Source organism: Nicotiana tabacum, chromosome 19, assembly GCF_000715075.1.
Source record: "Nicotiana tabacum cultivar K326 chromosome 19, ASM71507v2, whole genome shotgun sequence".
Classification (NCBI taxonomy): domain Eukaryota; kingdom Viridiplantae; phylum Streptophyta; class Magnoliopsida; order Solanales; family Solanaceae; genus Nicotiana; species Nicotiana tabacum.
The window spans coordinates 93786195-93804310 of record NC_134098.1 but is presented as its reverse complement, the minus strand read 5'-3'; the positions used below and the strand labels follow the sequence as shown (position 1 = coordinate 93804310).

Genomic DNA, 18116 nt, shown 5'->3' with positions numbered 1-18116 from the left:
AGTTTCTAGATGCACTTCTTGTTTGTGGATCACTACTCACCTTAAAATAGTTAAAAAAAGTTAACATGAGAAGATTTATATGCCCCTGACGGTGCATATCTTTATATGAATCTTGCGTCATTACGTTGCTGCCAAAGCAGAAGCTTCACATGGACCTGGGAGAGCCAAAAGACCCAATCTTCCCATGGCCGAAAGCTCTGCAACATGCTGGTAGCTTTTTGATCCCGGCCCTAAACTTGAGTGAAGTAGAATGAGTATTGTTGCTCATAAGTAGCCGTGGTTATGCTGCTCAAGAATTGCAAGGAGGAAGGTCCCTCAAGCTTTCTCGCATCTCCATTAACTTGGCCATAACAAAATAATTTCTTCTTTTCCTAAATATTTTATTTCAAAATGAAATCTTCATGTTTTGTCTAGTTGCGACAGAGTATAATAGTTTTCTATTTTTTTTTCTTCTGAGAAGGTACTGTAAACTTTATAGTTAACAGTCCATTATTTTACAAATCAAATTCTCATCTTGCTAGGCTTGGGATCTCTATTATCATGTATTCAGGCGGATAGATAAGCAGCTTCAAACACTCACAACCCTGGATTTGCAGGTAAGCAGCATCTTATGTTTTGTTATTGGTATCAGTCATGTTGCACCATTTTCAACTAAGTTTTTTTGCTTTTCATGCCAGTCTGTTTCCCCAGAGTTATTGGAGTGTCGAAATTTGGAGCTAGCTGTTCCTGGAACTTATATAGCAGGTACATTTGAAATTATTACTCGGACACCGGTTAAGCCAGTTTTGTGACATGCGTATTAATACTGTGGCGTTATATCATCCTTCAAAATTTTCATCTCAGATGCACCAGTGGTGACAATTGCATCATTTGCACCCCAACTTGTTGTAATTACATCCAAACAACGGCCTCGAAAATTGACAATCCATGGGAGTGATGGAGAAGACTATGCCTTTTTGCTCAAAGGGCACGAAGATCTACGCCAAGATGAACGTGTCATGCAGGTTAGCAATTGGTTGTGTATAGTTATGTTTTGTACAGGGAGGCTGGTTCGGAGGATTCTGCTACCTCTGTTTCCTAAACATTTGGTGAGGCTTTATTTTTTTCTTCCTTCAACCTAAAACTAAAAAATACAATGGATTTTTGCTATGCACCAGTTGTTTGGTCTGGTTAATACTTTGCTCGAGAATTCTAGAAAGACTGCAGAGAAAGATTTATCAATTCAACGATATGCTGTCATTCCATTGTCCCCTAATAGCGGACTGATAGGATGGGTTCCAAATTGCGACACCTTGCACCAGCTTATTCGAGAATATAGGGATGCCCGGAAGGTTTGTTTAATCATTAGACCTTTTCCTATTTGAAAGAGACTAGTATTTCTGCCTAAATGTTATATATTCTTCCAATTTTACAGATCACCCTAAATCAAGAGCATAAATTGATGCTGAGTTTTGCACCGGATTATGATAATTTGCCACTTATTGCTAAGGTGGAGGTGTTTGAATACGCTTTGCAAAATACAGAAGGGAATGACTTATCAAGGGTATGTATTTTATGAAAACTACTTGACTTTCAGCCTATTGCAGTAACATCTTTGTTAGATAAATATTAGCAATTTCGTTCTGTTTATTGTTTTCCTAAGGTATTTATTTTTGGGTCATATAGGTTCTTTGGTTAAAGAGTCGTACTTCTGAAGTCTGGCTGGGCAGAAGAACAAATTATACAAGAAGTTTGGCTGTCATGAGTATGGTATGTGATCCTTCCTTCTTTTTTTCAGAACCTTTCTTAAAGCTTATTCTCTGTTCAGGTTCGAATGAGAACAATGCTTCCCTGTTTATTTATTTATTCTTTTCTTCAATGCATTTTGTGGGGGTGGGTTTGCTATATGAACAATAATCGTTTTTTCTCTCTGGAAAAACAGGAAAGTAAATCAATTGACTTGTTTATCAGCCTTGCGTAATACTATAAAACAGGCTAGCACTGGATAACCTCTTTCCTTGTTTTCCCCTTTTCATTTGAGAAGAGGAAGAGGACACTGGGTACAGGGGGCTAAGGTCTTTGGAGGCTTCTAATCATATGTCAGAATCTAAATGCAACCATTGCCTTTATATATGAGAACACTACTTTGTTATGGAATTTCATTTGCAATTATTGGGTTGGCCGAAATTATTTTACAACAAGGCAAATGCATAGTAACCGCACAAGTTTTGCTTTCATATAAGCTGCATTTATATGGTGAACCTCTCTTTGGTGAAATGATCTTGCTGTGCCTGATCAGAATTATTGCAGCCTTATGAAGGCATAACGCATATCAGAAATTTAGTAACCTGTATAATTCTGCAGCTAGGACTATTTTTGGGCTATTAATATGACATCTTTGTATCTTAAAATGGCCGTTGTTACTGCTTGTTGCTATTGCTTCCTTCCTGCTGTTACTTTCTTTCTTGCCTTCGTGGTTGATACTTCTTGTTTCTATTGTTGCTTTTCATCTTCTTGAGCCGAGGGTCTTCCGGAAACAGCCTCTCTACCTCCTAAGGGTAGGGGTAAGGTCTGGGTACACACTACCCTCCCCAGACCCCACTTGTGGGGTTCCACTGGGCTTGTTGTTGTTGTTGTTGTTGTTGTTGTATCTTAAAATGCTTACTTTAGATGAGGAATAGTTAATTTGCTGACCGAGTTCGGAAAGAAGAGTTACTTTTCTACTCATTCAGGGTCATTAATTTCCTTACCTAGGACCTGAAGAGATACTGTTTTACTCGCAAAAACACCTTTCGTCCTATCTTATGTAAGGTCATTCGGTTTGAGACTAAGTTAAGATGTGAATTTGGCTTCTTTATTGTATTATTAATGGTGAAAGAGAATATTAGATAGGTGGCGTTAAGTTAGTTTGATATAGAAAATCATTGCATGTGAAGTTCTGTAGGATAACATCTTTGATGTAATGGCGTCAAACAGTTATTGGAAATCTTCGATGGAACTAATATCTCGTAAATTGGGTAGCTCGAATGGCAAAGCTAAAACATGGAGATGCTTTCTTTTTAGTTGCTTCTCTTGTGTACATCTGTTGAATCTGGGTTGCTCTGTCCAGGTTGGATACCTTCTTGGTTTGGGTGATCGACATCCTAGTAACCTCATGCTTCACCGATACAGGTACTATATACTTTTGCTATTGCATTTTCTTGCTGATGACAAAATTTTTAATATTTTTATGTTCGTCATACAGTGGGAAGATTCTGCATATTGACTTTGGAGATTGCTTTGAAGCTTCAATGAATCGGGAGAAGTTTCCAGAGAAGGTAAACTGTTATATTCAAAAGATGGCCTTCCAAATTGTCGTTCTTTCTTAACGGGAACTAATAGCTTCCTAACAAACTTTTATGTATAGGTTCCCTTTCGACTCACTAGAATGCTTGTAAAAGCAATGGAGGTTAGTGGTATAGAGGGAAATTTCCGGTCAACATGTGAGAATGTAATGCAAGTTCTCCGACTGCATAAAGATAGTGTTATGGCTATGATGGAGGTAACTTCTTGGCATCAGTCTTCCCTTGTTAAATATTTTTCTCCCAGCTACCGTACTTCGGTCTCTGCTGAACTCTCCTTTTTTGCTGTACACTTACGGGTTTTTTCAAGTCCAAAAAGATCTCGAATATAGACTCTGCAAGTACAGACGAATGATAGAAGGGTTCTATGGTCCAACTGAAGTTGGAATGACTTAGATAACTGAAAAACTAGAATCTATCCGGTCCTTTAATTCCATGTTGAATGATTGAAAGGCTTAATTAAGACTATTGAAAATGAATAATTGTCACAGCAAGTTAAACTCACAGTGAAAAGGGGGACACCTTTCATCACTTTGAGATGGCTTGGTTTCATTCCTTGAATTATGTGGAAGGTTGCTCTTAATGGGGAGTTTGACATTTTTGTCTTGTAAATGTAAATGTTGGCGATCTTTGATTACATTTTCAAATTATCAGCTTATTGCATTCTTCCTCTTTCTCTTCTCTTTTCTTTTCAGGCCTTTGTTCACGATCCACTTATAAATTGGCGTCTTTTCAACTTCAATGAAGTTCCGCAAATGTCCACACTTGCCAGTGCACATGTCCCTCCTGTTACGAACAGTGAGGAATCTTCTTCAAATAGAGAGCTTCTTCAGCCACAAAGGGGTGCAAGGGAGAGAGAACTGCTTCAGGTTTTAAATCAATTATGCTTGCCAAGTATCCTGGGCATGCATGCTTCATGCTGACGTTTTTAATTTTATTCCAGGTGGTCAATCAATTAGGTGATGCCAATGAGGTTCTAAATGAACGTGCTGTGGCTGTTATGGCTCGAATGAGTAATAAACTCACAGGACGTGATTTTACTGCTGCTTCTACATCTGCGAGCTCTCTACAACATGCACTGGACCACAGTACGTTAATTTCTGGAGAGACGCGTGAAGCTGATCATGGTTTATCAGTGAAACTACAAGTCCAAAAACTTATTCAACAAGCGTCGTCTCATGAAAATCTTTGCCAAAATTATGTTGGGTACGATCCAGATTCCCAGGATAACCTCTCTCTCTCCCACCCTCCCTCTCTCTCTCTCTCTCTCTCTCTCTCTCATTGGATTGTTTCATTTGCTCTGAACGTAACTTTTTGGTGTATTTTTTTTGTTTTTTATTATTGAGTTAATTATATACTCCAAATCACTTGGAATACATTAAAAATGCACTGAAAGAGCCTGCATCCACCAAGCGTGAACTTGCTCAGTAGTTCTGACCTATTTTAGCAAACAATTCTCAGATATGCTACTGTCTGATATTTCACCTTGGTATTGAACTTTCAATATGCGAGAACTCATAAGAATAGGTGGCCCTTATTTTCCTTGAATGTATGATAAACCCGTAGATTTGCCTCATGGCTTAAGAAGAAGAATTGAGGAGACTAGAATAACCCCGCCACTCGCCGACCAAAAAAGGATCATATGAATCAAAGAGATTTCACTTGGACCATAAGAACATTTCCTGTAACTGCTGAGAATTTGCATGCCAATAGTCAAATATATTGCATTGTTGATCATTTACATGCCATAGATTGCAGAATGTTGGATTTCATGTACTAGTCCTTGTGTCATTTTTAGCAGATATGTCTATTTCCTATGCACAGCCCTTAAAGGACTGTCCAGTCGAGAAATCAAAGACCCCTAGTAATTAATGTCCTGATTTGAATTTAAAGTAGATCAGATAAGTGATCTGCGAAGCTTGTTGGTATCTAATGCCCAACTGAATGCCTTCAGTGAATCATCATCATCATCATGATCTTTGTCATCTTTTTTTCTCGTTATCTTTTTGGGGCGGGGGCTTTGGGGGTTGAAATGCAGAGTAAAAAGTTATTTATTTGTTCTTTGGTCTAATCATTGGTTGCTTGTTTTTTATTTCAGGTGGTGTCCATTTTGGTAGGTTAAAGATGATAATTATATGTAGATATTTGTACATAATGTATCCTTTGGGAACTTCTTGAAAGTCCATCATGTACATAATTTAGAGGTATATGTAAATTCCTAAGTTATTGGTAGCAATTTGTTGTATTAAGCAAGTCAGCTTATCGGCTGTATGTAATCTAGCTCCAAGTAAAGTTAAATAAGTCTTTTAGAGTCCTAGAATAGTGCATAAATAATAGTACAGCAATTTATTTAGTGAAATGGATATTTGTGAAGAGAATTAGTTGGTTGTCTGCATCTAAAGCCTTTTGTATTCATGATCTCCAGCATATCTGGTAATCCTGTTTGATGATGAAAGGAGTATTTTCTCTCCGGTCCCCTAGTTTGATATTATCACCCTCTTGCGCATGAATGAATGGATCGGCGAATTTCATCTATCCATTTATCTGACTGACCGAATCTACAAAGATATCACCTTACATCCAACTTGCAGAGTCCAAAAGTAAAAAATTGATTGATGAATCTGGGTTTCTCTGCGTCATATTCTTCACTCAACCTGAAAGTTCGAGATCGTGGTAGTGTATGGGCATGCTGTTTTTAGAGGTATATTTAGGAATGAATTAAGGTGGGGCGTTACATTTAATCTTCTGTAATTGCTCAGTAGCTTGGGCCACTGCTTGGATCGCGTGTATGTGTGTTCTTTTGGAGTTGGTAACGTATCTACATCAGGAACTTGAACGGTGAAGTCTATTTTCGCTGTCAGCAAAAAAATTAAGTCGTGTTTGGAATATTTCACAATTATTGGCTAATATTCTACCGCGATGTTGATTAATGATAACCACGCATTGTAGTAGTACTAGTCAGCTAGTTGCTAGCATCTTTTCCTTCAATTCATCGAAAATGCTATTTATTAATTTAGTGCATCATTCGAGTAGATGGAAGGGACTATCAAATAGAATTGAAGGGAAGAGACTTTTTGGATATTCCAAGTTAAAGTAAAATGAGGGTTTTATCCAATTGAATGAAAAAGAGGTTTGAGAAAAGTTCGGTAAAGCAGAGTAATCTTTTGTGATAAGAAAAAGCATGTTATACTCTATTATAATTAATGATAATTTTTTACCTTTTAAATATTTCAGTAGTGATTAGTGAATGTCATTTTACTCGTTAATTTTGAAGCCGACGAAAGTTCTTCCAACACAATATATTATAGGCGAAAGAGGTATAATATTTTCCGGTCCTAATAGGTTAAGAAATTAAGCATAATATACTCTTTGTAAAATTCCAGTATTTTTCATTAAAATATTCAAAGATATGTATGGACGAAATTAGTTGAAATTGATAAAAAATTATATGAAATTGAAGTTAAAAGATAGCGGTTGAACATGAACTTCACTTTGAGAAAGTTACAGCAGAAGTTTTTTTTCCAAGTTATCGTGGAATTTTTTTCCCGTTCGTTATCGTAGAAGTTCGATTTGGAAAACTTCACTTGAAGTAACATGAATTTTGAAGCCAAGAAAATCTCTCGGCGCATGTTACGTTAGGGTTTACTAACGTGTGCCCAATCTGAGATGACGAGGAAGAAAAAGCAACCGGGTCCGGCGCCGGTCTCGCCCAAAGCTCTAGTGCTGGAATCTAGGCAGATAACACCAGAATCAGGCGTTTCTCAGATCTTAGCTATGATTCAATTAGGCCATTGGCTTCCAGGAATGGGGAGTGCTCCTATTGTGCTACAAACAGGCTCCAAACCGGACATTGCAGAAACTCCGCCGGAGCATGATGCAGGGGCTACGAATGCGGCGAGGAAATTGACTTTCTCTGCCACATCTAGTGGAGTCAAGGCTACAATGGCTGAAGTAGTTAAAGGAAATAAAGAGCAACACACGGGATTGAAGCTAGATTACTTTCCACCTGTAATGAAAGACGGAGTGAAATTAGTCAAACTAAATCCCGAAGAGATAGCTGACCAGAATCAGAAGTGGAGTCTAGCATTAATTGGTTATGTGATTGGCGGTAACCCTACCTTCAAGGAAATGCTCAAATTCGTCTATGGAGTCTGGAATTTCGTCAATACACCTCAGGTATTTCTTCATAATAATGGATATTTTATCTTCAAATTTGAGAATGAGGAAGATAAAGTAGCGATTCTCCAACAAGGGCCATACATGTTCAATTATAGGCCATTCATTCTTAAACAGTGAGATTCAGAGTTTCAAATGAATAAGGAATCTACTCAAATTATTCCTATGTGGTTATGTTTCCAAATCTGCCAATTCAGTTCTGGTCCCCTGGCAATTTGGGTAGAATAGCAAGCTGTCTTGGGAATCCTGTATGTACTGATAAACTAACTGCTCAAGAGCAAAGGATTGCATATGCTAGGATATTGATCGAGGTGGATATATCCCAGCCTTTGCCTGACTCACTCTTCCTTGAACTTCCTGATGGAAAATACTACTCACAATCTATTGAGTATGAATGGAAGCCAATGTACTGTCAAGATTGCTTGAAAGTAGGGCATATCACAGGGAAATGCAGGGAGGGACCAACAGAACCTAAACATCCTTAACAAAATAACAAAAAGAAACAAAAGAAGTTGGAATGGAAAGCTAAGGATGTGCCTAATCAGACAGGGGACAATCGGACTAATGCTCAAGTAACTGAGCAGGATACTAGCAAGGAGCAACCAAAGAATGAACAAGAAGCTAAAGGGGATGGGCAACAACAGAGGAAACAAATTGACAGGGGAAAGAAAGCAATGCCAATTACTGCTGATAAGCACCAGGGGATTGATGAACTAGAACTTATGCTCAGAAGGAATCAGTTCAGTGCTTTGAGAATCCAACCAGAGGTTACCACTAACAAAGTGGTAAGGGGCATTATTCCAACCAAGCAGCCTCCATGATCTTTGGATCATGGAACATTAGAGGGCTGAATAAGCCCTACAAGCAGAAGGAATTCAAATCCTTTCTACTTACGAATAAAGTGGCTCTTTTGGGATGCCTTGAGACAAAAGTTAAGGCTAGAAGAGCAGGGAAGATACAAAGGAAGTTAGGGGTAGAGTGGCATGTTTACTGTGATTATGTAGGTTGCCCAAATGGAAGAATATGGGTCTTCTGGAAACCACAACTGGTGGAAGTTGATATCCAGTTCTCAAAGCCTCAGATTGTTCACTGCAAGGTAAAAGATAAGGACTTTCAATTTGCATGCTATGCAACTTTTGTATATGGATACAACACCATAGATGGAAGGAAAGACATCTGGAGACAAGTGAGATCAATCAACAGCATGATGGTAGAGGTTGGGCTTTTAACACCATATTATCTGTTAATGACAGAATTAATGGAGCACCAGTTCAACAAATTGAAACACAAGATTTTCAAGACTGTATGGATGAGGTTTGGCTTGGTCAGATCAGAAGAAAGGGATGCCAGTACTCTTGGTGTAACAAGAGGGATTCTGGAGACATGATCTATAGCTTGATAGACTGGGCATTTGGCAATACCTAATGGATTAGCATGTATAGTAGTATAGAAGCTCACTACTTAAATCCTGGATATTCAGACCACTCTCCTATACTACTCACTACTAATATTGTCAGACAAAAACTCCCAAAGCCATTCAGACTCCTTAACGTTCTACTGCAGCAACATTTATTCAAAGAAGTGGTGAAGTCTATATGGGAATCCAATGTACCTGAATATGCTATGTATGGAGTTTGTAAGAAGTTAAAGCAAATAGAACTTGCTGTGAAGCAGATGAACTAAGAGATGAATAAGCTGGATCAAAAAATTGAGGACCTGCAAGCAAAGCTTAAAGATACACAGGAAGATCTGGAAGCAGACCTTTGCAATGCTCAATTGATTATAGAAGAGAAAGAGTTAGTGCTGGAATTGGAGAAATGGGCCACAGTTCAGGAGAGAGTCCTTAGACAGAAGTCCAGAGCTATTTGGATCACACATGGGGATTCAAACTCTAAGTTCTTCTATGCTCAACTCAAAGATAGGCATGCCAGGAACAACATTGCAACTATATGCAATGAGAATATAGTAAAACTAACAGATCCAAGCAGGTGCAGTAGGAATTCATAGCATTTTTTCAAAAGCTGATGGGAAGCAGAGCTCAAGAACTACCCTGTTTAAACACTCACATTGCCAAGGATGGCCCTTGCTTGCAGAGGGATCAACAAATGCTGCTGATTCAACCTGTCACAAAGTTGGATATTCTTCAGGCATTGAGAGAGCTACCAAATGATAAGGCTCCAGGGGTGGATGGATTCAATGCAGAATTTTTTAAAGAATACTGGAATGTAATAGGGGAGGTAAGTGTAGCTGTCTTATAATTTTTTGAATCTGGGAAAATGCTAAGAGAGGCCAATTGCACTACTCTTACCCTAATCCCAAAAGTGACAAATCCTACTTATGTGAAGGAATACAGGCTCAGTGCTTGCTGTACAACTTTATATAAGCTGATAGCAAGAATTCTCACTGCTAGACTTAAATTGATTGTAAATCAAATAGTTGGAGCCTCACAATCAGCATTTATAGCAGGAAGAAGTATCCTAGATAATATCATTGTGGCACATGAGCTTGTAAAAGGTTATACACAAAAGGGAATCTCTCCTAGATGTATTATCAAAGTTGATATAAGGAAGGCATATGACTCAGTGGAATGGGACTTCCTTAAAGTTGTTGTTTTAGAATTTGGATTTTCTGAGAAATTTATTGGGTGGATCATGGAGTGTGTGACTACTGTGAGATATTCCATTTTAATAAATGGTGGAATCATTCTAAAGTTTATGGCAAAGAAAGGACTGAGACACGGTGACACCATGTCCGCATATCTATTTGTCTTGGTCATGGAATATCTCAACAGATCTTTAAAACAGCTGCAGCATAACCCGGACTTCAATTATTACCCTAGATGTAGTAGAATGAAGCTGGTGCATATTTGCTTTGCTGATGACTTGCTTATGTGCTGTAGTGCTGATAGAATTTCCATACGACTGATGATTCAAGCTTTCAATCATTTCTCTAGTGTGTCTGGTTTGAAGGCAAATTTGGACAAAAGTTCACTATACATCTCTAGTGTTCCATAAGTATTAAAGGATCATATCCTAAATGAAACGCAATTTGTATTAGGTGAGCTGCCATTCAAATATTTGGATGTACCACTCTCATCCAAGAAGATCACCATTAAATAATGCATGCCAATTGTGGAGAAAATGATATCAAGGATCAGGTGCTGGACTACCAAATTCTTATCTTATAGTGGGAGAGTACAACTGATCAAGATTGTCCTCTTTGAAATGCGAACATATTGGGCTTAGATCTTTGTATTACCACAGAAAGTTATACAACTAATCACCAGCATTTGCAGAACCTTTCTATGGACTGGGAGTTGTGAAGCCTCAAGGAAAGCACTGACCTCATAGGAATCACTATGTATGCCAAGGGCTGCAGGAGGTCTAAAGTTGATAGACTTCAATCTTTGGAATAAAAGCAGCTATCTGCAAGCTATTGTGGGCAGTTGCATCAAGAAAAGAATTCCAGTGGGTGCAGTGGATACATGGTTACTATATAAAGGATAAATGGTCATTAGCTACAATGAATATCCCCCCCACAAGCATGCTGGCTCGTGAGGAAAATCTTTGATGCAAGGAAGCTGGTTTGAAGATATGGACTTCATGGTGGAATTGCAAAAGTGCAGCAGTGATGGTGGCTTCAGCATTAAGAAAGCTTATTTATCCTTCCAGCCACAATATCCAAAGGTTCCATGGAAACACCTCACTATGGGAGTACGTCAGTTGCCTAGACATCAATTCATTTTAGGGTTAGCCATTAGACAAAGACTTGCAACTGTTGACAAATTAAAGAAATAGGAGATAAATGTCCCAAAGGATTGTGTGTTATGTTCAATGGGAGTCACAGAAACATTAGCAGATTTGTTCTTTGAATGTAGCTATGCAAGACATATCTGGACCTCCTTACTAAGGTGAATGGGTGGAAGTAGACAACCCAAGGCATGGAATGAGGAAGTGAACTGGATGTCCAAGAAAAGTCGAGGAAGCAGAGCTAGAGCAGAAGTACTGGCATGATTGTTTGCTGCAACTGTTTATCACATATGGAGTGAACGAAATGCTAGAAAATTTCAGAATGAAAGGCAGGAAAGTCATCGTAGACTTAGAGAAATTGTTCTCCAATTATACATTAGAGGGCAGAATTACAAGAAATGGAGGAAGATATTAGACGGATTAAACAGTTATCCTAGCTAAGAGTAGATAGTATGTTTATAAATACAAATAGTGAATGCTCTTAGATAGGTAGGAATAGAGATGGCTAGTTCTTGAGTCCTAATAGAACTAGTGGAGATATATATATATATATATATATACACAATTGGTTGAATAAAATTTTTATTTTGACCAAAAAAAAAAATTCACTTGAAGTACATCTTCAAACTTTTATTTTAGCTTTAAAGTAATTAATTTACTGGAATTCAAATTCTAATCACAAAAGTTTATGGCGAAACTTCAACTTGTAAATACTGTTACAATATTTTTGCGAGTTCAGATTATTCTTTCATTTTCAAACATAGCCTATTTTCCTCCACGTCCAACAAAAACTGGTGCTATTTTGTAATTTTGTAAATAGCGAAAAACTGCACCAAGTGTCAACAACAACACCTGCATTAAAGAGGCCGAAAAACTTTGTAAGGCTCACGCTGGCCAATTGTATGGACCGACGGAGTTAACCGTTAAGTTAGGCCAAATTTTATGCCAACTGTACCGCCCTTTTTCAGCACAACTACTTTTTAGAAATGTAATGTAACTGTTCCTTACTTACTTTAGGACATTGGTTGGACCCCTCTCTATGTCTACTAGGGTTTTTCTGTTTTTTCCTAACTAAAACCCTTCTTCCATATAAAGCATATGCTTTTTTTATACAAAATCCGTACTGCTTTTTTATTATTCTCCTCCGTGTACCTTGTAAACTCCACAGAAAGAAAGAAAGAATTTATGTTATCTAGGTGCTAGGTACAAAATCTTGGCGGAGTTCTCAATCTGTTTCCTATATATAGCTTACTAATTTGACAACAACAACAAGTTCTACTATTTTTAGAATTTATTTTAGGCCTTAACCTTTGATAAAATTTTCAGGGTTTTGGTTTTACTCCTAAAGATGGCAGTAGTGGGAGATTTAGCTTTGATGGGGACTAAGATCAGTCCAAATAAGTTAATTGGTAAATTGGAGAAAAGGGTGTTTGTTGTTCCAGTTTCTTCAAGTCAAAAGTTTAGTTTTTCTCATGCTAGAAATTTGGAAATAATTAAAAAATCAAGAATTGCTGTCAAAGCAGTGATGCAAATGGGGTTGGAGAAAATTCAAAGTTCAAGTGAATTGAAGAGTTTAAAAGAAGGGTATTTAGGCTTTGATGTGGTGACAGAAAGGGAACTAAAGGAAAATGGATTTTTGGGGTTAAGGAAAACAAAGCTGGTTTGCACAATTGGACCAGCTTGTTGTTCTTTGGATGAGTTGGAGAAGTTGGCTTTGGCAGGTATGAATGTGGCTAGGTTAAATATGTGTCATAACTCAAGGGAGTGGCATCAAGATGTGATTAGGAAAATTAAGATGTTGAATCAAGAAAAAGGATATAGTGTATCAGTCATGATTGATACAGAGGGGAATCAAATACAGGTAGTTGATCATGGCTCTTCATCTTCTGTCAAAGCAGAGGTAATTAACCAAATTCTTCTCATTATTGAACTATGTGTGAATTGCTAAGAAAACACAGGTAGTGTATCAGCCGTTTTGTGATTTTTATTGTATAATATTGCTGGATTAGTTTCGCTTGTAGTCACTAAATTTTATCCACTATAATAGTAAAGTCGCTTAATTGAACTATGTGTGAATTGCTAAGAAAATACAAATGACTAAATTTTCAGCACCGAGATCCATTTTTTTTATTTCATTTAAATGTTATTTTAATTGTCTTTTTAATAAAATATTGGTTATCAATTTTTTGACTAAATTGTTATAGTGGGTGAAACAAAACATTAGCTTTGTAACTTTATTGTTATAGTGGATAAAGTTCAGTGATTATACGTGAAATTAACCAATTTAGTTGAAAAGGAAAAGTTTGAAGTCTAACTTGAATTATGGTGGTATGGCCATTGTTGTGCATTAGGAGGATTCAATCTGGTACTTTACTACTGAGAAGTTTGAAGGTTCTCGTCCGTTTACAATTCAAGCAAATTATGAAGGTTTTTCTGAAGGTAGTGATCTCGTTGATAAAAATAAATTGTTTCCTGTTTGGTTGCAAAAAGTTAGACTGAGGTTACATCCTCTTTCTTCTATTTAGGTGTCAATCCTGGTGATGAAATTGTCATAGATGGAGGAATGGCTACCTTTGAAGTTATAGAGAGAGTCGGGAATGACTTGCGCTGCAAGTGCACAGACCCCGGTCTGCTTCTGCCTAGAGCTAAGTTGAGTTTTTGGAGAGATGGCAAGCTTTTAGGAACAGACTATGACCTCCCCACTCTATCAACAAAGGTCAGTAAATTTATTGCTCTGGTTTTTACTCATTAAAAAAATATATATATGCTCGAGTTTAGCTTAAACAGGATTGTGTTTCTTCAACGTGCTCAATCTAAGTATTTGATATAACATAAATGATCCAAGAGTTGTTCAGTTTTAACCTTTTTGAATGTTCTTGAATGATTGAGGTTTATATCTACCATCTGAAGATTGTAACCAAACTGAATCTCTATCCTTTTATCTGCTTTTTGGTGATTGAACGAATCTCTAACCTTTCTGATGATGATCTACCCAGTGATTGAACATAAAGTTGTTAATTTTCCGAAGAGTTATATCTCCAATATGAATCTCTAATCTTGCTGATGCAAACTTCATGATCCACAGGATTGGTCAGATATTGTGTTTGGAATATCTGAAGATATCGATTTTATTGCCGTTTCATTTGTAAAGGATGCCGATGCAATCAAGCATCTGAAGGACTACCTCGCAACTAAATCCCCCAAGTAAGTCACGTTTTGAGCAAAATATTATTTTTAGCTTCAACAATTATCTTCCACTTGGTCCACAGATAGCAGTTTGCTCGTCATTGATTAGCATTGCTTCATCTATTTTACTTTTTCTAATCCGCTTACTTGTAATACATCCTCATTATAAACTTTGACATAGAATCAAAGTGTATTCTGGATCATGAAATTTTTCTGAGTTGATTACAGGGCAATAAAAGTGTTGGCAAAGATAGAGAGTCTAGAGTCTCTCCAGAGGTTGGAGGAAATTGTTGAGGCGTCTGATGGGATTATGATAGCAAGGGGAGATCTTGGAGTTGAGATTCCACTTGAACAAATTCCATCTGTTCAGGAAGATATTACTTATGTTTGCAGGCAGCTCAACAAGCCTGTCATTGTCGCCTCTCAACTTCTGGAGTCAATGGTTGAATACCCGACACCAACACGAGCAGAGGTACTAATCTTGTTTACCTTTCTAAAAGTTTTCATTTTCTGTCTTTTGAAATTTGAAGGGGGAGCCTTGGCGTAACTGGTAAAGTTGCTGCCATGTGACCATCACGGGTTCAAGCCGTGGAAACAGCCTCTTGCAGAAATGCAGGGTAAGGTTGCGTACAATAGACCCTTGTGGTACCGGCCCTTCCCCGGACCTTAGCGGGAGCTTAGTGCACCGGGCTGCACTTTTTTTGTCTTTTGAAATTTGTTCCACTGTCTCAATATCAAAGTTTACCAAGTTTCCTGTGAACTTATAATCTTTTCATATTTTAGCAACCAAATTTAAAAGTTTATGCTGTCAGTACTTTCTAGTTTTCTATTTTCAATGCCGATATGAATTTCCTACAACTGTGAGTATGGAGTTGTAATACTAGAAGCCTTAACTTCAGAGCTTTCCCTTTTGGAAAAAACTTTTTACTAATAGACCATAAGCCAATCTATCTTTCAATAGCAACATTTTTTATGTGATAGGTTGCAGATGTTTCTGAAGCGGTTCGACAGTATGCTGATGCATTGATGTTATCTGGTGAGTCAGCCATTGGATCATATGGAATGAAGGCTCTTTCGGTCTTGCGTACAACTAGCACCCGAATGGAACAATCATGCCGTGAAGAGAACAGGCAAACTTTGTTGCATCAACGTAAACTTGGAGTATCTTTGCCAGATCAAATTGCTGAGCAAATCTGCAATTGTGCAGTGGAAATGGGTACTTTCCTCTCCTTCCCTTGATTGTATCCATGAATGTGCTTTATGTGTCAAGAATTACATATTTTAATGTGAAGAATTGTTTCTTGAACATAAATTTAAAGGAAATGAATGGAACAATGATCCTGACTTTTGGCTGGTAAAAGGCTTGAAACCCCTCATTGTCATTGTTTTTGTTTTATACCTGTCTCTCAGGTATTCTATGTGTTGAAGTGTGTAACCACCTCTTTTATAGTGAAGTGTGTAGCCATTTTCATCTAAAAGAATAAAGATTAAGTTGTTAGAACGAACAAACTTTTATTTGCCGAATATATCTTTAACATACCCCTCATATGCGGCTTGAAAATTCTTTTTGATAATGGGTGGTATTGATATTTGAACTCATAAACTCTTGCCTTCTCCAATACCATATTGAAATCATCTAAAATTTTAAGTTGTTAGATAGAGCATACCTTTTTATGTACTTAATTATAGCATGTCTTTATTATCAATCTTAACCAGTTTCTTTTTACGCGCTCTAGCTGACAACCTAGGGGTGGATGCTATATTTGTATACACAAGGCACGGGAAGATGGCGTCTCTTCTTTCACGGAACCGTCCAAATCCTCCTATATTTGCATTCACAAATGACAGCAGCACCCGGATGGCTCTCAATTTGCAGTGGGGAGTTACTCCCCTACTCACTGACCTTTCCGATGACATGGAAGCTAACGTTAAGAAAACTGTCCAACTTATAAAAGCTAAGGGGATGATAAAGACGGATGATGCTATTTTGGTGGTATCAGATATCATTCCATTTTCTACTGCCCAGACAATTTTCCAGTCCATTCAGGTGATGACCATAGCATAGGATATTTTTAAGCAGACATTGCATTATGATTTCCTGTGTATTTGGAAGAGAGTCTTTTTACTATTTTGAGGACATTACTTTGTTGTATTCTTGGCCGTGAAGGATGCCATACTCTATTCATATGTCACCAGCGTTGTGAAGAGCGTGAAGCGAAAAAAAGCAACAACCCCCATTTCGCTTAAAGCGAGAAGCGAAGCGCTCACTTTTTTGAAGTGAAGCAGAATTTTAATAAATAAATAAAATAAAATAAATACTGCATAGACAACACATGTAATTGTAATCAAATGTTCAATACTTCAATGTGAAAACTAAATAGTAGCATCAATTAAAGCACAAAATGAGCATCCTATTCTTCTACAAGATTGTCAAATTATTGTATTCCATTATCATTATTATATTGCTCGTCAACTTCTTCAACTTCTTCGCCATTAAAAGAACAACTACATAGCACATAAGAAAGACAATAAGAACTAACAATAAAGGATATAAAAATTAGAGGTAAAATAAAAAAAACTGGGCAGAGGAGAAAAAAAAACTGGACAGTAAACTGGGCAATTTTTTCTTTCATGTAACTGTAAGCAAAAAAATGGCAACAACTGAAACGAAAAAAATTGGGCAACATTTCGCTGCAATTTAAGACTGAAACAGTGAAAGAAAAAGAAGAAGAAGAAGAAGAAGAAGAAGAAGAAGAAGAAGAAGAAGAAGAAGAAGAAGAAGAAGAAGAAGAAGAAGGAGAAGAAGGAGGAGGAGGAGGAGGAAGAGGAGGAGGAGAAGGAGGAGGAGGACGAGGAGGGGTAGGAGGAGGAGGAGGAGAAAAATCAGAACATACCTGTTGTTTGAACTTGAAGTTGAAGAAGATGATGCTTTCAGTCGATGAAGAAGAAGAAGTCGACCAGTGTCTTTAAAACCCTAGTCGCATTGCATTTGTTCGTTTAATGAAAGACCAGACCTCGTTTTTAATAAAATAGGGCTGAGTCTATTTTAAAACACAAAAACGGTCGCTTCTTCGCATCGCATCGCATTGCTTACCCGCTTCTCGCTTTTTAGTGGGAAGCGGTCGCTTTTCTACACCTGAGTCGCTTCAGCAGGGTGAAGCGTGTAGCTTCTCGCTTAAAGCGAGGAAGCGGGCACTTTTTTAAACACTGTATGTCACGACTCCAATTTTCCTCCATAACATGTCATGATGGCACCTAGTCTCTACGACTAGGTAAGCCTAATAATTTACGAAAAACTGAATATAAAACTGCACTCCAATCTCAACACATGATATATAAATAGTAAAACTGCGATTTAATAATTACAACTCCCAAAACCCGATAGAAATAAGTCACAAACTTCTAAGAGAAAATGCTAAGTGTCTCTATACATCAAGTCTAAAGAGAATAAGGGAAACAACATAATAGGGATAGAGGGGGACTCCGAGGTCTGCGGACGCTGGCAGATATACCTTGAAGTCTCCACGTGCGATCCAACTTACTGGTATCTGGTCTGGTGGAAAGAACCTGGATCTGCGCAAAAAGATGTACAGAAGTGTAGTATGAGTACACCACAACGGTACCCAATAAATGCCAAGCCTAACCTCGGTAGAGTGGTGACAGAGGTCAGGCCAGGGCTCTACTC

General features: G+C 37.7%; 2 protein-coding genes across 2 annotated transcripts in view; both read left to right on the top strand.

The window, feature by feature from the left end:
- LOC107776741 (serine/threonine-protein kinase TOR-like) overlaps positions 1 to 4624 on the top strand; it is a 36627-nt gene extending 32003 nt beyond the window's left edge. Inside the window, 12 exon segments of the mRNA NM_001325223.1 lie at positions 522 to 596; positions 678 to 744; positions 844 to 1004; positions 1158 to 1331; positions 1415 to 1543; positions 1666 to 1749; positions 3089 to 3150; positions 3224 to 3296; positions 3386 to 3520; positions 4016 to 4189; positions 4264 to 4599; positions 4601 to 4624. Of these exon segments, the coding sequence (NP_001312152.1) occupies positions 522 to 596; positions 678 to 744; positions 844 to 1004; positions 1158 to 1331; positions 1415 to 1543; positions 1666 to 1749; positions 3089 to 3150; positions 3224 to 3296; positions 3386 to 3520; positions 4016 to 4189; positions 4264 to 4599; positions 4601 to 4624 (1494 nt within the window).
- A 7509-nt stretch (positions 4625 to 12133) lies between these two features.
- On the top strand, positions 12134 to 16636 carry LOC107799668 (pyruvate kinase isozyme A, chloroplastic). Its single transcript, XM_016622809.2, has 7 exons — positions 12134 to 13145; positions 13597 to 13684; positions 13771 to 13961; positions 14331 to 14449; positions 14660 to 14903; positions 15413 to 15647; positions 16168 to 16636. Exons 1-7 carry the CDS (start codon positions 12594 to 12596, stop codon positions 16494 to 16496), a joined length of 1758 nt encoding a protein of 585 aa, XP_016478295.1. The 5' UTR covers positions 12134 to 12593; the 3' UTR covers positions 16497 to 16636.
- Positions 16637 to 18116: the final 1480 nt, after the last annotated feature.